General features: G+C 43.4%; 1 protein-coding gene across 5 annotated transcripts in view; it reads left to right on the top strand.

Annotated features, from left to right (window-relative positions):
- The first annotated feature begins 8,108 nt into the window (after window positions 1-8,108).
- SKIL (SKI like proto-oncogene) overlaps window positions 8,109-22,762 on the top strand; it is a 37,215-nt gene continuing 22,561 nt past the window's right edge. The window contains exons 1-2 of one of the 5 annotated variants that reach the window (XM_073023466.1): window positions 8,109-8,529; window positions 10,463-12,192. In XM_073023466.1, coding sequence (XP_072879567.1) covers window positions 11,095-12,192 — 1,098 coding nt within the window. In that variant the 5' untranslated portion in view covers window positions 8,109-8,529; window positions 10,463-11,094. Of the gene's footprint in view, window positions 8,530-8,549; window positions 8,672-9,157; window positions 9,415-10,462; window positions 12,193-22,762 lie in introns of those variants that run through there. The other 4 variants (XM_007972119.3, XM_007972116.3, XM_007972118.3 and 1 more) reach the window with 4 other exon arrangements.

Here is a 22,762-nt window from a genome sequence, read left to right as displayed (position 1 = left end):
ATCCTTTGCTCAGGGGATACCCTAAGGCCAGAGCAAGTGACAGTGAGCCAGATGGTTTCTGTTAGAAGAGGATGGAGGAGTTGCATGCATCATGATTGATACTATTCAAAATAGAAAGTTTCTAATTTTTTGTTATGGTAAACACCGTTGATGCACATACTTGTTATACATCTTTTTGCATTTTTTCCACTCTCTTTGTTAGGATAAATTTCTTGGAATAATTGTTGAGTCAAAGGATTTGAATTTTTTTTTTTTTTTTTTTTTTTTTGAGAGGGAGTCTCACTCTGTCACCCAGGCGGAGTACAGTGGCACGATCTCGGCTCACTGCAACCTCCACCTCCCGAATTCAAGCGATTCTGCTGCCTCAGCCTCCACAGAAGCTGGGACTACAGGCTCCCGCCACCACGCCGGGCTAATTTTTTGTATTTTTAGTAGAGATGGGGTTTCACTATGTTTTGATTTTCTGACCTCATGATCTGCCCGCTTTGGCCTCCCAAAGTGCTGGGAATACAGGCATGAGCCACCACACCTGGCCTGACATTTTTTTTTCTTTTTCTTTTTTTTCTTTTTTTTTTTTTTTTGAGACAGGGTCTTGCTCTATCACCCAGGCTGGAATGCAGTGGTGCCATCTCAGCCCATTGCAACCTCTGCCTCCCAGGCTCAGGCAATCCTCTCACCTCAGCCTCCGAGTAGCTGGGACCACAGATGTGCACCACCATGCTAAGCTATTTTTTTGTATTTTTAGTAGAAATGGGGTCTCGCCGTGTTGCCCAGAGAGAGAGAGAGAGAGAGAGAGAGAGAGAGAATTCCAGAGCGCTCTTTTTACTTAATGATGCCAATTTTGCTAAAGAGCATTTAAAAAACTACTTTCAGGGTAGTGGAGCAGCAGGCCTATCTTGGACAGTCAGGCCTGTTCCTTCTCTTAAGAAAGTCTGCATTACGCTTTTGTCCTGCCTGCCTGAGTGAGCAATCTGAGTGACCCTGCTGCCACTGTTGTCCCTTGGTCACCCTTTGGGTAGGGGAACTCTTCCTTCACTTTTTCTGTATACTTCCCTTCACTTGGTATAGAGTCTCAAACTTGAGAGGACAGAGAAGCACTTGGGAGCTTGTTTAATAGAGATTAAAGGAAGAAGGCCAGGCACAGTGGTTCATGCTGTAATCCCAGCACTTTGGGAGGCGGAAGTGGGTGGGTCACCCTGAGGTCAGGAGTTCGAGACCAGCTTGGCCAACATGGCGAAACCCCGTCTCTACTAAAAATACAAAAATTAGCCAAGCATGGTTGTGTGCGTCTACAATTCCAGCTACCTGGGAGGCTGAGGCAGAAGAATCGCTTGTACTTGGGAGGTGGAAGTTGCAGTGAGCCAAGATTGAGCCATTGCATTACAGCCTGGGTGATGGAGCAAAACTCTGTCTAAAAAAAAAAAAAAAAAAAAAAAAAGATTAAAGGAGGAAGATTCCTGCATTCTGATCCCCAATATTCTAATTTGGTAGTTCTGGGGCCCAAGAACCCATATTTTTAATAGGCTCCTTAGATGATTCTGGTGCAGACACTTGGCAAATCTCACTTTCAGAAAAATTGCTCTGGTGCTTTGATGGATACTTTTCGGGTAGTAAGAAGACAAGATGAGGCTGGGCGCGGTGGCTCACGCCTGTAATCCTAGCACCTTGGGAGGCCAAAGTGGGCAGATCATTAGGTCAGGAGATTGAGACCATCATGGCTAACGCGTTGAAACCCCGTCTCTACTAAAAATACAAAGAATTAGCTGGGCATGATGGCATGCGCCTATAGTCCCAGCTACTTGGGAGGCTGAGGCAGTAGAATCGCTTGATTCTGGGAGTTGGAGGTTGAAGTGAGCCGAGATCGTGCCACTGCACTCCAGCCTGGATGACAGAGTGAGACTCCGTCTCAAAAAAAAAAAGGGGGAAGTCAAGATGAAAAGTTTCCTATTTAAAAACATTGGTTGTGCTACTCTTCATTTCAGTAAGTCAGTTCTGGGTCTCATCAAACAGTTTTCTGATGGGGATATTGAATTCTGAAGTGCTCGATACGTCCCAGATAAGAATGCTGCTGGCCCTCTCATTTTCCTGCTATCATCCTTTAGGTTAACCCATCTGTCTCATAGTCTTCCATATATAACCCCTCTGGCTCTCTGTTCTTATTAGGCCATGCCAGAATCCATTAAGGATCTCCACAGTTTCTCCTGATCCTACTTAGAAAATAATATTTTGAAGATATGTCCCTGGGACAGGTCAGGGAGTTGGTAGGTAGGTCATCTTGCTGTCTGCCAGAGACCTGGCCAGACCAAGGTTGTCTGGGTTAATTAGAACCTGGCTCTTTGCCTTGAAGGTTCAGATACCCGATTTTGTCAACAAACAAGATTGATCTGGTCTGTGAGCAGACTCATCTTAACTAAATGTACAGCATTGGAAGCACACCGCCAGCATGCCATACATGTGTTTACAGGTAGAAAAGGAACTGGAATATTTACACTGGCACAGATCTCCATGTGCAAGTGGTTTGAGAAGCCCCATTACCATCACAAGCTTATTTCATGGGTAAAAAGTCAGCCGGGTGCAGTGGCTTACACCTGTAATGCCAGTACTTTGGGAGGCCGAGGTGGGCAGATCACCTGAGGTCAGGAGTTTGAGACCAGCCTGACCAACATGGAGAAAAACCGTCTCTACTAAAAAAATACAAAATTAGCTAGGTGTGGTGGCACATGCCTGTAATCCCAGCTACTTGGGAGGCTGAGCCAGGAGAGTCGCTTGAACCCAGGAGGTAGAGGTTGCGGGGAGCCGAGATCATGCCATTGCGCTCCAGCCTGGGCAACAAGAGCGAAACTCCATCTCAAAAAAAAAAAAAAAAAAAAAAAAATCAGAATAAGGGAAGGTAAATACCTGATTTTCTGAATACATTGAGGCTGATTCTTTAACCTCCACAACTGAGATAATTTTGTAACCTTGCTGATCAGCTATGCCTTTTGAAGGATACATTTATTTTGTTGATTTGCTAATGCATTCAGTTAAATTCTACTCTGAACAGAGAATCATTTTTTGTCTTTAAAGTGACTTTGCCTCTTTCTGCTTCCTTCCCTCTTTCTTTCCTTCCCATTTTTCTTTCTTTCTTTTTGTTTGTTTTACAGGTAATTCTCAGAGAGCCAACTTAATATCCTTTTTTTCCAAGTTACTGCATAGAGTGGGAGGTAGGGACATAGTTTGCAGTTACTGGTTCAGGTACTTCACAATTGTCCCCTAGTGTTTCTGCAGTACTCACTTCCAGTTTTCTTTTGATTTCATCTTGCTCACGCTTGTAATCTCAGAGCTTTGGAAGGCAGAGGTGGATGGATCACTTGAGGTCAGGAGTTTGAGACAAGTCTGACCAACATGGTGAAAAATTACCAAAAATTACAAAAATTAGCTGGGCATGGTAGAATGCACCTATAGTCCCAGCTACTCAGGAGACTGAGGCAGGAGAACTCCTTGAATCTGGGAGGTGGACGTTGCAGTGAGCCAAGATCTCACCACTGCACTCCAGCCTGGACGACAGAGTGAGACCCTGTCTCAAAAACAAACAAACAAACAAACAGAAAAAAGAAAAGAAAAATAAAACCCTAAGAAACTGAATTTTAAAATATTTTATTTTAATTAATTAAATTTAAGTAGCCACCTGTGGCTAGTGGTTAACACATCGGACAGCACAGCCCTCTAACCATTGAAAATAGAGAGTTACTTCTGTGACAGGAAGTAAATCTTAAAGTTGGTTTACTAAAAATACAAAAATTAGCCGGGCGTGGCTGCACGCACCTGTAATCTCAGCCACTTGGGAGGCTGAGGCATTTTTTATGTTTGTTTATGTTTTATGCTTTATGTTTTTAGTAGAGACGGGGTTTCATCATATTGGCCAGGCTGGTCTTGATCTCCTGACCTCAAGTGATCTGCGCACCTCAGCCTCCCAAAGTGCTGTGATTACAGGCATAAGCCACTGTGCTTGGCCTAGTTTGGGCTCTTTTGGCTGTAAGAAAGAGAAACCCACTATGGCTAGCTCAAGTCAAAAAAGAGGATTCATTTAAAGGTTGTAAGAGCATCCAAGGACAGAAACACAGTTCAGCCTCTGGGATGAACTGGAATCTAAGACTTGAAAATGCAAACATTTCTAACATGATCTTTCTCTATTTTACCATTTCTGGCTACTCCTTTTTGTATTTTTCTCTGTCCTTCCAGTTGCATGGAGCCTAAGTTAAAGCCTGAAAAAGCAGCTGGGCATGGCGGCATGCACCTACAGTCCGAGCTACTCAGGAGGCTGAAGTGGGAGGATGGCTTGAGTGCAGGACTTCAAGGCTGCAGTATGCTAGGATCACACCTACGAATAGCCACTGTATTCCAGCCTGGGCAACATAGCTAGACCCTGTCTTATTTAAAAAAGAAAAGAAAGGAAAAAAAGCTGGAAAAAAACCAAAAGGAAGTGCTGTGTGACATTATTCAGGGAGATGAGGTTAATAGTTTTTAGGCATCTGGTTTTCATCTTATTTACGGTACAGAAGTAGAAATAGGGACCTTGTAGATCCAGTACTGACTTGGCAGATAAGAGGAGAAAGCAGTCCAGAGGAGAAACCCTACTCAATGAGGGGAAGAAACTGTGCACTGGCAGTAACAGTAACACAAAACAAGTATGGAGGAGTAAAGTGTAAAGGGAAAAGGACAGGTAGGAAAATGATTAAAGTGCTGTGAAGAAGTTAAAGATCAGACCAGGCGCTGTGGCTCACGCTTGTAATCCCAGCACGTTGGGAGGCCGAATTGGGCAGATCACCTGAGGTCTGGAGTGCAAGATGAGCTTGGCCAACATGACGAAACCCCGTCTTTACTTAAAATACAAAAATTAGCAGGGCATGGTGGCACACGCCTGTAATCCCACCTACTTGGGAGGCTGAGGCAGGAGAATCGCTTGAATTGCTTCACATGGTGAAACCCCCTCTCTACAAAATACAGAAATTAGCCAGATGTGATGGTGCGCACCTGTAGTCCCAGCTATTTGGGAGATAGCACCACTGCACTTCAAACTGGGCAACAGAGCCAGACTCCATCTCAAAAAAAAAAAAGTTGAAGATCATAATTCTGAAAAACAGAAATTAAAGAAAAGCTACAGGAAAAAAAAATGAGATCGAAAAGGAAATGGTTGAGATTCTTTTGTGAAACTGAAGGACCTCCTAGCATTTGACTTGCTGCTAAAAATAAACAACAAAAAAACTTTTAAACACATTTTTAAAAATCGAGGTTCAAGGAAGGAAGACTTTGGCAGAAGGACCATCAGAGACCATAACTGGTTTCTTTTCTTTGGAAAAGAGCAGAAGGTGTAAATGCAAACACAAGCCAGTGTTAGAAAGCTCAATTAACATTTGACTTTCTTCCTTCTCCTTCATAAAAATAAAAATAATTTATGTTGAATTTTTGCATCTTACCCTATCCTTTCTCATTTCCATCTTCTTTATAATTAATATTAGTGAGTCATTATCAACAGATCAGTAAATGGAGACAAAAGAAAAGCACTTGCCTGAAACTATTTTCAGGTCACAGAACAGAACTGGCCTTCGAGTTTGTAACCTCTCCATTCTTGGTCTCTATTATCAGACAGCAATAACTACTGAAGAAGACATTCTAGACTACCTAGCACCAGTTAATTTGAATCTTCTATCTGTACTATTTAATGGAAGAAGATGAAACAATAGGTAGTCTCTACCCCCAATCATTTGAAATTCTCATGCGCAGGCAAGCACGCTCTCATGGTGGTCTTGCTCAACTCCTGCTGGTAGCCAAGAAGGTGAGGTGGGAGGTCATGCAAAATCCACCTAATAACTATTTGTTGACCAATCCTTAATTGACTTTTCGACACTGATGAAGACCAAGAGCCTGTGGAATTACAAAATTCATTACCTCGCACTGCCTATTTTTTCTAAGGCCTGCATTTTCTGTGTCTGTGCAATTCTGTATTTGTAATAAAGAACCATTATCATTTCTTTTCAATGTCGTATGATACATACAATCAATTTTACTGATAAGTTCTGAAAATCCTTAAGTAGGCCTGCAAAAATGTGGCTTCCTGTGAGCCTCCCTATCTGCCTCAGATCTATGTATAAATGGACCCCGTTCAGTTTCACTTGCTTTCAAACACGTACCTTTGAGGTTTGGGAATTCAAGGGCAAAGTGATTTTAATTTGATGCATTTTGTACTTTGACCAATAAGGGAAAAATAAATGCCCTCAATTTTGATTGGTTCTAGTCATATTTGCCGGTCACTATTTGTCAAACCATTGCACAGAAAATCACAGGCATGAAAGATCTCTCAAAAACAGATTTCTGAGGAATGCAAATAAACAGAATGGGGAGGAGGATTAATGTGTTTGATTTCTCAAAAGTCTATTTACTGTCCAATTTATCCTGGTTCTTGGACATGCTAGCAAGTAATTATTCTTATGGCTGGTAAAATGACTGCTAAACATTTATTAATAATTGCAGTTTCAGAATTACTTTTTTTTTTTTTTTATTAAGCAGTCATGTGGGTTTCTAAAAATTGTTCCTTCTGGCTAGACACAGGAGCCAGGTGCTGAGTTGACCTGGTGCGAAGTTTCAGGATTGTCCAGTCTTCACAGCAGATCTTCAGCCAGGCCTTCTGCATATTCTCACAGTTACAAAATCTATCCCCCCAGACTCGCAGATGCTGTTTTTCCCCCACTGGCTCTGCACAGAACATCATTATCTTTGCCAAGCTTCTGTCTCTATGGCAATAACAGATGGGAAGTGCTGTGGAATTATTCATATTCAGGAAAGGAGGCAGTCAAGAAGGAAGAAAAGGGGGGCGGGGTGGAGAGGGGGCACGACCTGGGAGCTCGGCGGTGGGGGCCTAAGGAAGGGAACTTGGGTGGAGGTGCAGCGAGTGGTGGGGATTGAGAGGCTTGTGAGCCTTTCGGAGGCCTGTTGTGAGGAAATAATAATAAAAAAATATATACGAGCACAAGTATTTCCAGCCGGCCGACTCCAAATGTGGGCCCCCATAGGAATAACTCGAAGCAGTAAAACTAGAAGAAATTGGACGAAAATGGGGGAAAAAAAGGGACAAAGCTCGAGTCTCCTGAATTCTGTGCACTGCTACTCGGTGGACTATTTCAGTTCCTGATCTTGTGGTGGGGTGAAGAAAAGGGGATTTCTTGGTGTTTCGAAATGTGACGGAGCAGCTCTGCAGAGTTCAATATGCTAATCGGCTACTCTGGGAACCAGGAAGACCACCCTACACGCCTCAGCGGGTCACAGCCGGAAAGCTCTTGAGTCCTATATTCCCAACCTCGTCTCGTCACTCTCCAAAAAAAAAAAAAAAAAAAAAAAAGGCCTCAATAAACACTGTAAAAACCTGTAATTTATAGCTCCCTTCTGGAACCGAGAGAGCAGCCTGGTGGGGTGGAGGCAGGAGGCTGGGGAGCAGGGATAGAAATGTTTGCTCTCGGTTTTGCCAGAACTTTGGCCACCCCTCCCGCCCGACCCGATGGCGGATGGAGGTCAGCCAGGGGAAGGCGTCTGGGTGGAGGCCGCTCGGGCGAGGCCGGGGCCGCCGGGGCGGGGCGGAGCGCCGGCAGCTGGCTGGGCGGCCCTTGGGCAGGAGGCCCCGAGGGGGCGAGGGGCAGCCCAGGAGGGAGGTCCTGCGGGGGAGGGGAGCAGAGCCGGCCCCGGGGGCCCTGCAGGGCGGCCGCCGCCCGGCTGCCTCCGGGGCGGGGCGGCCCAGCTGCGGCCCAGCAGGGGGAGGGTCGCCCGTGCCTGACCTCGGGCGGCGGCGCTCTGCCGGGCGAGCACTGCCTCCGCCCTGCCGGCTGCTGGGGTCGCGCACAGTGCACGGCGTGGCTGCCCTGCCCCCTCTTCCCCGCTGCGCGGCGTCCGAGCGGCCAGGGCGCCCCCGGGTCTGGCCCATCACCACAGAGCGGCGGGTGGGGCGGGGGCGGGGCGGTGGCCCCAGACAGCCGGCTGGGCGACTAGAGGAAGGAAGGAGGGAGGGCGGCGGTGAGGGTGGGGTGGGGAGGGAACATCCTGTCTGCGCCGGGTGCACCGCAGACAGCGCCGCGCGCCAGCCGCCCAGACGGCGCGCGGGGCCAGAAGCGCCGGGCGCGCGCCTGGGGGGAGGGGCACGCGCGCGAGACGACTGGGCCAGGGGGTGCTCTGAGGACCCACAATAGGCCAGACGGCGCGCGCGTCCCCGAGGGGGTCGGAAGCCGCGAAGTGGCGGCGGCGGCGACTCCGGCGGCCCCGCGCGCGCGGCGCCGCTGCTGGCTTCGTTCCCTTCCCCTCCCCCTCCCCGCCGCCCTCGCTCTCCCCCGGGCGGCCGGAGACGGCGGCGGCGTCTGCGGGAAGCCGTGTGTCTCCGCAGTGACGTGGGCGGGCCGAGGACTCGGTGACGTCAGAGGGCTGTGTGTAGCGATGTGTGTGGGGTTCGGAGCGGCGCCGGCACAGCCGAAGGGAGCGGGCGAGCGGCGACGGCGGCGGCGGGCACAGGTGCGGCTCCGGCTCACGGCTGGGACGCGGCGGAGGCGGCGGGAGGCCAGAGGCGCTCACCCTCCTGGGAGCCCGACGGTGGCGACAGGGGCGGTGGGGAGTTCGCAAAGCTCGTGGAGCTTCCCCGGGCACCCAGGCCCAAGTAGGGGGTTTGGATGCGCGGGTCCCGGGTGGGGTCGGGGCCAGAGGGGGTCGCTAGGCGCGTGTCCCACAGTTGATCACGCTTCGTTGGCCCCAGGCGGTGGGCGCGGGCAGGGCAGGGCGCTGCACTTGACGGGAGCCGCGGGGACCCCGGAGACCCGGACGCCCGTCACTGCCCCCCTCCCCCACTCCAGCAGCGCTCCGCGGGGATGCCCTGGTCTCGACCCGGTCCGTCAGCCCCCGGCGGCGCGGGGATCCGCTCTCGGCGCTTGAACTGCCCCAATGCCCTCTTCGTTCTGGCCCGGGGCTGGCGGGGGGAGGTGCAGCATTAGGGGCGCTGAGGTGACACCCGAGAACTTCCCAGGGAGAGGGCGCGCGGAGGGGGGGGGATTTCCACAGTCCTTCCCGCGGCCCCCGCGGGGGGGCGGTGTTGGGAGGGCACTTGGGGTTATCCCAGGCTCGCGGGTGGGGGTGGGGGGGACTCCTCCCTTTACTTCCCTCCGCCCCCTTGCACACCCACCCCCGGGCTTCCCATGTCCCTTGTTCTCCCTCTCTTCGGGTTAGAGATAGGTGGGTGGCTTTGAGTGGGCGGAGGACTTCAGGGTTTTAGGGGCTCCCGCATTCTAGGGCATGCCTCTTGCCCTCTTCCTTGGCCTGTGTTGACTGAGGTGTGTTCTCGTGGTGGACAAAAATCTGTACGATGGTTGGTGGCATTGGTCCTTAATCCTTTGGGTCTGTTTTAAGGTAAATTGCTGAGAGTTTGGGAAGTAAAAATTTCTATTTATTGGATTTATTTTGGGTTTTCTCTCAAGAAGGAAGTAGAAGAGTCTTTTCTTTTCCCCTCTTCCTCCATTTGCATTCTTTGTGAGGTTTGTCTGCCTTGTGCTTTTTGTCCCGGATTAGTCTTGTTCAAGGTTGGAGATTCCCAGGCGTGGAGTCTATAGCTTTTGGCTTCCATTAAGTAAAATCGCTAACCTTTTAAAGAGAGAGTTAATTTTTGTCTACAGTCATTTCAGAAAATTAGTGTACATGGACTAGCTGAATTAATTCACTTAAAATTGTAACTTGGTTACATATGGTAGATATGTTAACTCCTATCTGATTTTTTTGGATGAAACGGTTTTTTTTTTTTTTTAAATAGGAGATGAAGTAATGGATTTTTTTCCTCCCTTAAAATGGCATAACTGAGAAAGCCTCTGGTACTGATTGAGATGATCTGTTTAAGAGTCTTCATGTTCTGAACTCGAATGGCCTTTTGTGTTGTATTATTGCTCGCTTTCTCCAACTCCAAATTGCTTTCCTATTTAAATGAATGTTCTTCTAGTAAACTGGTGTTAGATTTAAAGAAATCACTCAAGCTTCACCTTTGGTAAAGTGAACTCAGTTTAAGATTAAGCAACTGGTTTCGGGCGGGTGCCGTGTCTCACACCTGTATTTCCCGCACTTTGGGAGACCCAGGTGGGAGGATCACCTGTGGTCAGGAGTTCGAGACCAGCCTGACCAATATGGTGAAACCCCGTCTCAACTAAAAATACTAAAAAATTAGCTGGGTGTTGTGGCTTGCGCCTGTAGTCCCAGCTACTCGGGAGGCTGAGACAGGAAAATTGCTTGAACCCGGGAGGCGGAGGTTGCAGTAAGCCGAGATCACTGCACTCCAGCCTGGGTGACAGAGCGGGACTCCGTAAAACAAAACAAACAAACAAAAAAACCCAACTGGTTTTAAACTGGCCCTGTTTGGCCTCTGAAGCAAATTCAAATGTAACTCTTCCCCCACCCCCTTCTCTTCTTCCAGATTAATTAAAAGAAGAATGAACTATAATCCTTGAAGATAACTGGGCAGTTTTTTAAGTCGGAGGCTGTTCTCACTGGTTTGAGGATTTACACACGTCTTCGGTTTTCCAGCACAGACCAGCAGACCATCATTTTTAGAGGAAATACTCCCTCTGCCCTCCTTTTCGGTTTGCTTGGTGGTAAAGATTAAATTTGGTTGCATCATTTTGAGTTGTGTTTGAGTCTAGATTTTATGGCCCAAGGAATGGCATAAACTTTTCATGTGTTTTGCTTAAAACAAACCAAACCATTGCATTGATCCTGGACATCTTTAATTGAGAAATTGGTAACTTTATTTTAATATGTATATCTGAAGAATTCAAGAAAACAAAGGCATTCTCAGAGTTGTGCCTCTTTATTGTTAGAGGCAAAACGAACAGTTATATAGGACTTGCAGTGAAATTATACCAGATTATATAAGGAGAACCAAAACTAAGTCGCAAAATTTATTAATTTAAGGGAATCCCTCTTTGAAAAGTTTCTTTGAGAGTAAGTTACTATAAGCATTTGTATACATTCATTTCCTCTTTTTCAAATAAGCAACTAAATAGAAATGCTAATCTCAGATTTAATTATTTAACAGAAGAGTGTAGGATGGAAAACCTCCGGACAAATTTCTCCTTGGTTCAGGGCTCAAATAAAAAACTGAATGGGATGGGAGATGATGGCAGCCCCCCAGCGAAAAAAATGGTAACAGACATTAATGCAAATGGAAAAATGATAAACAAGGTGCCAACAGTTAAGAAGGAACACTTGGATGACTATGGAGAAGCGCCAGTGGAAACTGATGGAGAGCATGTCAAGCGAACCTGTGCTTCTGTTCCTGAAACTTTACATTTAAATCCCAGTTTGAAACACACACTGGCACAATTCCATTTAAGTAGTCAGAGCTCGCTGGGTGGACCAGCAGCATTTTCTGCTCGGCATTCCCAAGAAAGCATGTCGCCTACTGTATTTCTGCCTCTTCCATCACCTCAGGTTCTTCCTGGCCCATTGCTCATCCCTTCCGATAGCTCCACAGAACTCACTCAGACTGTATTGGAAGGGGAATCTATTTCTTGTTTTCAAGTTGGAGGAGAAAAGAGACTCTGTTTGCCCCAAGTCTTAAATTCTGTTCTCCGAGAATTTACACTCCAGCAAATAAATACAGTGTGTGACGAATTGTACATATATTGTTCAAGGTGTACTTCAGACCAGCTTCATATCTTAAAGGTACTGGGTATACTTCCATTCAATGCCCCATCCTGTGGGCTGATTACATTAACTGATGCACAAAGATTATGTAATGCTTTATTGCGGCCACGAACTTTTCCTCAAAATGGTAGTGTACTTCCTGCTAAAAACTCATTGGCCCAGTTAAAGGAAACTGGCAGTGCCTTTGAAGTGGAACATGAATGCCTGGGCAAATGTCAGGGTCTGTTTGCACCCCAGTTTTATGTTCAGCCTGATGCTCCATGTATTCAATGTCTGGAGTGTTGTGGAATGTTTGCACCCCAGACGTTTGTGATGCATTCTCACAGATCACCTGACAAAAGAACTTGCCACTGGGGCTTTGAATCAGCTAAATGGCATTGCTATCTTCATGTGAACCAAAAATACTTAGGAACACCTGAAGAAAAGAAACTGAAGATAATTTTAGAAGAAATGAAGGAGAAGTTTAGCATGAGAAGTGGAAAGAGAAATCAATCCAAGGCAAGTTTTTTATATCAATTTTTAATAATGGTAATGGTTTACTTTGAAATGAAAATTCTATGTTTAGTGTGTAAACTTAACCTGTATGTTGAACATTGCTCATGCAACAACAACAAAATGCCGATCGATATTTTTGTATTGCAATTTTTAGGCCATAAAGTGCTTTCCAGTATGTTTTCTCATTTGACTTTCCAAACAGTGGAAAAGTAAGACTTGTGAGAGAAGTAAGACTATTACTCCATTTTATAGATAAAGCAAATGAAGCTCAGAGAGATGAAATGACTTTCCCAAAATTATGTAGCTAGGGAGTGGAGGAGTTAGGGCTTTTTTTTTTTTTTTTTTTTTGTACTTTTAGTAGAGACTGGGTTTCAACATGTTGGCCAGGCTGGTCTTGAACTCCTGACCTTGTGATCCACCCACCTTGACCTCCCAAAGGGCTGGGATTACAGCCTTGAGCCACCATGTCCCGCCAGGGCTGCTTTTTCTTATCCTCTTTTGCACACATCCTGCCTCTTGACCACTACGTCTGTTTTTCAAGGACTCAAGATAATTTGCACTTTGGTGTTATCTCCATTTGCAAATGGTACAATAACTAGTCAAAACAATTCCTGTGGGCTCGAAACAGCATTTTTCAGAGATGCACCTATGATTTCTGATGTTTCTATGCTTAGATATTTAGGCTTGCTCAATATTTGAAACGGAAAATACATGTATCTGAAGAATTTGTGATTTGAGTAAGCAAGATTTTTTTAAAGAAAGGGATAACTAAAAAAAAAAAAAAAAAAGACAGAATAAGGAAAAGTTTATTTTAAACTAGTAAAGTATTAATATAAAAACCTGCCAGGCTCAGTGGCTCACACCTGTAATCCCAACACTTTGGGAGGCTGAGGTAGGTGGAGCACCTGAGGTCAGGAGTTTGAGACCAGCCTGGCCAACGTGGTGAAACCCCGTCTCTACTGAAAATACAAAAATTAGGCGGGTGTAGTGTCACACACTTGTAATCTCAGCTACTCAGGAGGCTGAGGCAGGAGAATCGCTTGAACCCCGGAGGCGGAGGTTGTAGTGAGCCGAGATTGCCCCATTGCGCTCCAGTATAGGTGACAAGAGGGAGACTCCATCAAAAAACAAAACAAAACAAATGAACAAAAAAAAACAACCTATTGGCAGGTGGGAGCAGTGACTCACAATCCCAGCACTTTGGGAGGCCAAGGCGGGCAGGTCACTCAGGTCAGGAGTTTGAGACCAGCCTGGACAACATGGTAAAACCCCATCTCTACTACAAATACAAAAATTAGCCAGGCATGGTGGTGTGTGCCTGTAGTCCCAGCTACTTGGGAGGCTGAGCCAGGAGAATCTTGAACCTGGGAAGTGAAGGTTGCAGTGAGCTGAGATCACGCCACCACACTTCAGCCTGGGCATCAGAGTAAGACTCCGTTTCAGAAAAAAAAGAAAAAAGACACAAACAACCACCTATCAGCCAAGGTATCATAATTTTATTTTTCCCGCTGCATTATCTAGTAGGCTAAACTGTTATCTTCAGTCTGAGGTTTTGAATGCCTAGGTCCTAGGTAATGGACAAGATTTGGATTATTAAATATTCAATTTGTTGATTGGGTTATTTTATATTTTTTCTATTTGACTAAAATTGATGTATAATAACAATTCCTAACACTAAGTGTTTAAAACGTGGCAAGCATTGTTCTTGAGCAGTTTTACATATATAATTTTATTTAATTCTTAACAAGAGGTTGGCTATGTTTCATTTAGGAACTTTGAGTTTTTCCACTATTAGTTTTGATTCCTTGAAATATCTTTGCCCTTTTCTATTTTACAGAAGAAATGAATAAAGCATATTAAATGACTGACTGAAGGTTTATTCACAGCAAAGTTAAGACTTGGATTTAGTCCTTAAGACTTGGGATCCTGTGCTTTATTCTGGTGCCTTTAAGGTTTGGAGGGAAATTTAGTTAACAGTGTAGTTTAAGACATTGGTTTAACCTAATGAAGATAATCATTTTAGACTCATTTACGGTAGTTTGCTGCTTGCTGCTTCCAGAAGACCAGCACTTTGAAGTTTCTTGCCAGTGTCTGCTAGATAAGTTTATATTCTTCAGGTGCAGTTATTAACTGATTTTTTTTTTTTTTTTTTTTGAGACCGAGTTTCACTCTTGTTGCCCAGGCTGGAGTGCAGTGGCGCGATCTCAGCTCACTGCAACCTCTGCCTCCTGGGTTCAAGGGATTCTCCTGCCTCAGCCTCCTGAGTTGCTGGGATTACAGGCACCCGCCACCACGCCGTTTAATTTTTGTTATTTTTAGCAGAGACTGGTTTCGCCATGTTAGCCTGGCTGGTCTCAAACTCCTGACCTCAGGTGATCCACCCGCCTCAGCCTCCCAAAGTGCTGGGATTACAGGCGTGAGCCACCGCGCCCAGTCTATTAACTAATTTTAAATCAGGATTGACTTCAAGCCAGTGCTCAGTGTAGAACTTGCTTGCAGTTGGACTTGTCCCGTGCTGAAGTTTGTGCTCAGAGGTTGTATTTCAAAATGTGGAATGCCCCTTTTGATATTTGTGATATCTTGCCCCCAAGCTAATTAGGTGCTGTACTCTTTTATTTTTTTGTAGAGAAAAGTGTTGCTCTGTTGCCCAGGCTGGAGTGCAGTGGCGTGATCTCAGCTCACTGCAACCTCTGCCTCCTGGGTTCAAGCAGTTCTCCTGCCTCAGTCTCCCAAGTAGCAAGAATACAGGCGCACACCACCACACCCAGCTAATTTCTTTTGTATGTTAGTAGAGAGGGAGTTTCACCATGTTGCCCAGGCTGGCCTCGGGGGAACTCCTGAGCTCAGGCAATGCGCCTGCCTCTGCCTCCCAAAATGCTAGGATTACAGGCATGAGCCACCATGCCCGGCGTTGCTGTACTCTTACATGTCTATTGGAGGCCACATTATTTGCCAGATATTGTTGCTCCAGTCTTTTTTTTGTTTTTGAGAAGGAGTTTTGCTCTTATTTCCCAGGGTGGAGTACAATGTCGCAATCTCGGTTCACTGTAACCTCCACCTCCCAAATTCAAGTGACTCTCCTGCTGCAGCCTCCCGAGTAGTCAGGATTACAGGTGCCCGCTACCGTGCTTAGCTAATTTTTTGAATTTTTAGTAGAGATGGCATTTTACCATGTTGGCTAGGCTGGTCTTGAATTCCTAACCTGAGGTGATCCGCCTGCCTCGGCCTCCCAGTTGCTGGGATTACAGGCATGAGCCATGGCGCCTGACCCGTGCCGGTCTTTATTACTCTGACGTAAGTGTATTTCGGATAAACTACTTTTCCTAATATTCTTGTTCTGTGTTTATGTGAAAAACATCTGAGAACCATGTTAAAGGTTAAAAAAAAAAAAGATGATGGATGAATTTACTTAACTGAAACAATGTGCTAAGGTTTAGTTAACACTGAAACCATCTTTCTTCTGGGATGTAATCCCTTTTTGTTCCAGAATTCACTAATTTGAATACATTTTTGATTTTAGGAAGGTGTGAGATTTTTTTCTGATCTTTTTGCTGTGTTATACTTTGCATTAGTATTTGAATTAGTGTGGTTTTTTCTTTTTTTTTCTTTTTTTTTTTGAGACAGAGTCTGGCTCTGTTGCCCAGGCTGGAGTGCAGTAGCATGAACTCGCTCACTGCAAGCTCCGCCTCCTGGGTTCACGCCATTCTCCTGCCTCAGCCTCCCGCGTAGCTGAGACTACAGGTGCCCGCCACCATGCCTAGCTAATTTTTGTGCTTTTAGTAGAGACGGGGTTTCACTGTGTTATCCAGGGTGATCTCGATCTCCTGACCTCATGATCTGCCCGCCTTGGCCTCCCAAAGTTCTGGGATTACAGGCATGAGCCACTGCACCCGGCTGTGGTGTATTTTGATATTGCTTGTAATTTTATGTGAATTTGAGAAATTTAAAGGAATTTAAGAAAATTTCAAACACCCGGTACTTTAAGAAAGATTTTTTTTTTGGTTCATGTTTAATATGTACTTGAGTGGTTGTTTTATTCTGCTTGCCACTTCACGTTTTAAAAATGTACTCAGAACATTGTGAAGTACAGTTAGTTTTTAGGGTCTGTGAGGAAGATTAATGACAATATTTCCCCCTCTTTGATGGGTCACATGCTCCTGGTTATATAACCAGAATCAGGAGTTGAATACACATCTTCTAACTTGAAGTTTAGTAAGTTTTCACTATTTGCCCCGAAGCACATGTTAGTAGCAGAAAGTGAATTTTGAGAAACATTAACTTTTCTTATCAGTTTACCTTAGTACAGGTTGAGCATCCCAAATCCGAAATCTGAAATGCTCTAAAGGCCAAAACTTTGTGAATGCTGACATGGCACTCACAGGACATGCTCATTGGAGTATTTCAGATTTTGATTTTTGGATTTGGGATGCTCAACTGCCATATCGTGCAGATATTCCAGAATCTGAAAAAACCAGAAATTCAAAATACTTTTGGTCCCAAGCATTTCTGATAAGGGATATTCAACGTGTATGATAATTCTCAAACTCTGTTTTAACCTGCATATAAATTTAAATACTAAAGTATTTAACTGAGAATGAGATAGTGCTTGACTGAGGAACAGTTTTTATTTTCTTCTGTGAGTCATTGAGTTGGTTGCCAAACAAGCCAAACTGACCCAGGGGGAGCTCATTTTAAAAAGTCAAACTAGGCTTTTTATTTTGTTTTTGAGATGGAGTTTCGCTCTTGTCGCCCAGGCTGGAGTGCAATGGCGCGATCTGGGCTGACTGCAACCTCCGCCTCTTGGATTCAAGCGATTCTCCTGCCTCAGCCTCCCAAGTAGCTGCGATTACAGGCGCCTGCCACCATGCCCAGCTAATTTTTTTATTTTTAGTTGAGACGGGGTTTCAGATCTTGAACTCCTGACCTCAGATGATCCACCTGCCTCCCAAATCCTTAGCCTCCCAAAGTGCTGGGATTACAGGCATGAGCCATTCTGCCTGGCCTTTTTTTTTTTTTTTTAGAGACTGTGCTAAATATATTAACGTGTTATGTAAAGGACCTGATGTTTAGTGTGAATACTAACATGATTTGACATGCTTGTATAGTTTATGTAATCAAAGTATTGCTTTTGGATTAAAAAAAAGTCCTGAAACTCAATAGACAGTTGTTTGAAATGAAACAACTTAATTATTTTACAATTATATGTAATATGTTAATACATTTTAATATATGTTAATAAATTATAATATCTTATAATTAAATTATAAATAATGTGAAATGAGACAACTTAATTAAATATAGCTAATAACTCTTTCTTACTCAAGTCACCATAAGAAATATACTTGATTTTAGGCCAGGCGTGGTGGCTCACGCCTGTAATCCCAGCACTTTGGAGGCTAAGGTGGGCGGATCACCTGAGGTCAGGAGTTCAAGACCAGCTTGGCCAACATGGCGAAACCCTGTCTCTACTGAAAATATAAAAATTAGCAGGGCATGGTGGCACACACCTGTCAGCTACTTGGGAGGCTGAGGCAAGAGAATCGCTTGAACCCAGGAGGTGGAGGTTGCAGTGAGTTGAGTTCACACCATTGCCCTTCAGCCTGGGTGACTGAGTGAAACTCTGTCTCAAAAAAAAAAAAAAAAAAGTGTGTATATATATATATTCACACACACACACACACACACACACTCACACACACACACACTCAGTCTCCCTAGTAGCTGGGATTACAGGTGCCTGCCACCATGCCCACCTAATTTTTTGTATTTTTAGTAGAGATGGGGATTTCGCTATGTTGGCCAGGCTGGTCTCAAACTCCTGATCTCAGGCAGTCCACCTGCCTCAGCCTCCCGAAGTGCTGGGATTACAGGTGTGAGCCACCGCGCCCAGCTAAAATTTAAACGTTTAACATTTAGACTGGACTACTCTTAGGTAAGTAAAATATTTTAGTTTTTAATATACTTCGGGGGGGAACTCTATAGATTACCTATGATACAAATAGATGATCTAAAGATAGCAACTTAAAATTTTTTTTTCCCTGAAAGCATATTAGCCATTTCAGAGGTTAATTTTGCTTTTTCGTTTCAGTTCTTCGTTTCTGTAGAGATCATTGGAGTAATAATAGTACAAAATATTTTTCCCCTTTTGCAAGCTTTTAATTATACTTGTGTTATGCAGTGTATTTGTCAGTATACACCTAAATGAGATAAGGAACAGTAGAATGGACAACTACAAAGAGTTGGGTTGGGACAGAATGTGATCCAGTAATCATTGTGGTGGATTTGATGGTGATTTGCTACCCCAGTGATATAGATTACATTTTGCGATTAGCAAAATTTTTGATCAAGTGGGGATAAGGTGAGAGTCAAATGAAGTATTTGTGCTCATGAGGGACCAGTGTGAATACTTTTGTCTAACTTTCTAAAATTAGTAACTCTTCCCACTAGTTTAGAGAGCATTTTTTCTATTTTTTTTGGAACTGAATTCAAAGCCTGGCATGTCAAAGGCACTGAATTAAATTTTCTTTTTTTAACTGAATAGATTTTTGAAAAATAATAAACACTAAACTATATTTTAGAATATTTAGATTTTCTTTTAAAGATGGCTTAACCTTTAAACCTATACAGTTTACACATAAACTGTTACTATAACTCATCAAACAAGAGAATGAGCATTTTGGAAGTTAAGAGCCTTTACTGCAGAAATGTAGGGTGGTATTTCAAACTGCTATTGAAATATTATGTATTTGAGGAGTCCTCCTTTCCTCAAACATTTTCTTATCTAGAATTATATTTCTGAGACAAATAAGATAACTGAGTATTGGGTTCAAATGTATCTCATTTATAGTTTTTTTGTACACAGTAATTATACTAGTTGGATATTTGTTAGCTTACTAAAATGAAGTGTGCAAGAAGAAAGTGTGAAACAATTTTTTTTCATAATAGAAGCATTTTCTGAATTATTTCATTATTTTAGATTTGTGACCCAAAAAGGTACATTGATTGGAGATAGTGCCCATTGCAATTATTCGGTTGATACCACATTGGGATTTTGAATGATGGAAACCAACACAGACCTGCTTAGATAGGATAAGGGTTTGTTTAGTGCCTTTCTCGGCTTTTATAAAATGACTTTTATAATAACTTCAGAGTAATCAAGTTTTTGGAGCTCATTCTGTTAGTAACAGGATATGTGGCCCCTCCCTATCCCTGACATTTTTTTTTTTTTTTTTTGAAATCTCTAGAGTGGCTTTGCAAATAGTGCCCCCTGTGGTTTAGGAAATAGAGTATATATTTATTTTTATTATTAAAAAATAGAATTGTTAGCATATAATTTTTAAAAGTTAGAAATTTATCCTTTTTGTTTGAGAAATGGGAAAAAACTTAGAAACTTTAAAGAAGAAAAACAAAAAAGAGATCGCCGTGTTTTCACAGTAGGCCTGGATCATCATAGTCAGCCAGTAGTTTTCTCATAGCTGTGCATATGTTATCATTTATGCCACTGGGAAACCAAAGAAGTAATCAAGAATTGGGCTAATGTTTTTTTTTTGATACGGAGTTTTGCTCTTATAGCTCAGGCTGGAGTGCAGTGGCGCAATCTTGGCTCACTGCAACCTCTGCCTCCTGGGTTCAAGCGATTCTCATGCCTCAGCCTCCCCAGTAGCTGGAATTACAGGCATGTGCCACCATGGCTGGCTAATTTTTGTATTTTTTGTGGAGACGTGGTTTCACCATGTTGGTCAGGCTGATCTCGAACTCCTTACCTCAGGTGATCTGCCTGTCTGGGCCTCCCAAAGTGCTGGGATTACAGGCATGAGCCACTGCACCTGGCGAATTGGGCTAATTTTAATCCCTTTAGAATTCTGGGAGTGATTGTGGAGCCAGAACTCTGTTCCTGTTCCTAGTAAAGGGGTAGAACTTCTTTGAGAATAGCTTTGGTAATAACTTGAATCTGCATTTTGTTCACATATAGAATTTTATTCTACTAGGATTCATATTACATAAAATAAGGATGTTATTAGACTCTAGAAAGCAAAAGAATATATAAACAGTGCGTCTTGTTTTAAGATGTGGTTTGCTTCAATCACTAACTCATTATATTAGGCAGAAAGAGGAATGAATAGGAAAGATATAAAATTAGTTCGAGTCCTTTTGATTTCATGACTTCTAGACTTAAGAGTGGATCACAGAACTACATAATGTAAAGACTAGATAGAGGCCCCCCCGGAGTAGGAGTTCATCTTGTAGTCTTCAAATCTAGAATGTGGTGGATGCCTAATAAAGGTTTGGATAACAGTGAAGTCTAAGTGGCCCTATAAAGTTACCAGTGATTCTCGAAGAGGGAAACAGGTTTAGTTTTAAAACAAAGCAACATTTCGTTTTTATTTGTGATACTGAATTTATTTTGACATTTCAAATGGCATTAAAAGTACATATTTTGCATTTTTTATGGGAACAAGGAATTAAAAAGCTTACAAAACTTACTAAAAGTTTGGGTAACATAGTTTGACCCTGTCTTTACAGAAGATAAAAACAATTAGCTGGACTTGGTGGGGCATGCTTGTAGTCCCAACTACTTGTGGGGCTGAGATGGGAGTATCGCTTGAGTTGGGGAGGTTGAGACTGCAGTGAGCTGTGATGGCACCACTGCACTCCAAGCTTGGGCAACAGAGCAAGACTCTGTTTTTTCTAAAAACAAAAAACAAAAAACAAAAAAACAAAAAAAAACCCTTAATACAGATTATTTAAGACTTTTATGCTTTTTATATTCTATGTTAATTTTTTTGTGTGGTTATGAAAGCAATATAGGCCCATTGTAGTAAATACTAAAATAGTACAAAGAGGAAAATACAATTTCCTCATAATTGTACCATGTGATAACTGCCTCTGAAATTTATTCACTTGCATATGTAATTGTAACTGTGCGAAAGCATCTCTAGAGTGCATAAGTATTAATAAAGGAGTGGTAGGCCTGGTGCTGTGGCTAATGCCTGTAATCCCAGTGCTTTGGGAGGCCAAGGCAGACAGATGATTTGAAGTCAGGAGTTCGAGACCAGCCTGGCCAACATGGTGAAACCCCATGTCTACTAAAAATTAAAAAAAAAATTAGCTGGGCATGGTGACACACGCCTGTAATTAGAGCTACTTGGGAGGCTGAGGCAGGATAATTGCTTGAACCCAGGAGTTGGAGATTGCAATGAGCAGAGACCGTGCCACTGCACTTCAGCCTGGGCAACAGAGTGAGACTCTGTCTCAAAAAAAGAAAAAGAAAAACAAAAGGAGTAGTTACTGGAATAATACTTTTGGACTAATTTTAAGACAGTTCATTTAGAGCAGTGTTTTCAAACTGCAATTTGTTATTCGTGTAGCCATCTCAAGTCGCGTTCCGTAAGGGGAGATTTAAGCACTACAGAAAATGAATTGAGTGTTGGTTTTGTCATTTTTCCCGATGATGATACTGGTACCATTCTAAATGTACTGGAGGGAAGGTAATTCATTACATACAAAGGATGCCTTGGGGCATTTTAAATTCTCCTGGGAAACTCAACTGAAAACCGCCAGGAGGGTCATGAAATCAATTTAGTGGGGTCACCAGCATTAAAAAACATAAAAACCTGAAGTAGAATAAAATGGAAAATAGAGGATTGCACATAGTAAGATTAATCAATCTCTATTTTGATATTGCTAGTTTACATTATTTGAAGGCCAGAATAATCCAGGACTGTAAATTGTCAAACATATATGCTAAAATGAGATAGAAAAGTAAAGCCTTAGAATTATACAGATTAAAATGTTTGGTAACAAATATTTCAGTGGAAAATAGTGTATGACACTGAGATTTCCATGTAGTTGCAGTATTAAATTATTGGGCATCATAGACCTTCAGTATAAAATGTTACGGGATTAACAGGATTTTTATCAGTGTATTTCTCTTCCTTCAAGTTGTAAAGGGGATGTTATACTACCAACTTTGCATGGCTTTGTTTCCATAATGAACTCAAAATAATAGTTGCAAAAGTGTTATAAGAACTTGAGCCTTTGCATTTTCTGTGAGCATTAAGTATCTCAAACCTAAAATTGGCTTTGTGAGGTAGGTGGTATGATTTTTCAGCCTGTGGAAATAGGAGCCATTGCTGTGACTCCTGACGATCTGTTTTTGATCAGTTTAGTGCAGGTGCTTAGATCATACTGTCCCAGTTTTGCATTAATTTGATCAATTCTATTGGTTATGGTGAAATGAGGCCTGAGACTAAGCCTTAAAATCTCTAAGTAGCTATTTGCTACCTTGTAACACTATTCTGTCTCAGTTGTTGAAACACTCATTCACAACACGTTGGAAGTATTAAGGAAACCTGAGACTGTCCTAAGGGATTCTGTTTCTCTTTTTTTTTTTTTTTTTTTTTGAGACGGAGTCTCGCTCTGTCACCCAGGGTGGAGTGCAGTGGCCGGATCTCAGCTCACTGCAAGCTCCGCCTCCCGGGTTTATGCCATTCTCCTGCCTCAGCCTCCCGAGTAGCTGGGACTACAGGCACCCGCCACCTCGCCCGGCTAGTTTTTTGTATTTTTTAGTAGA

This window comes from Chlorocebus sabaeus, chromosome 15 (assembly GCF_047675955.1).
Source record: "Chlorocebus sabaeus isolate Y175 chromosome 15, mChlSab1.0.hap1, whole genome shotgun sequence".
Lineage (NCBI taxonomy): Eukaryota > Metazoa > Chordata > Mammalia > Primates > Cercopithecidae > Chlorocebus > Chlorocebus sabaeus.
The sequence above is the reverse complement of the archived record's forward strand: the minus strand, read 5'-3'. Positions and strand labels throughout refer to the sequence as shown.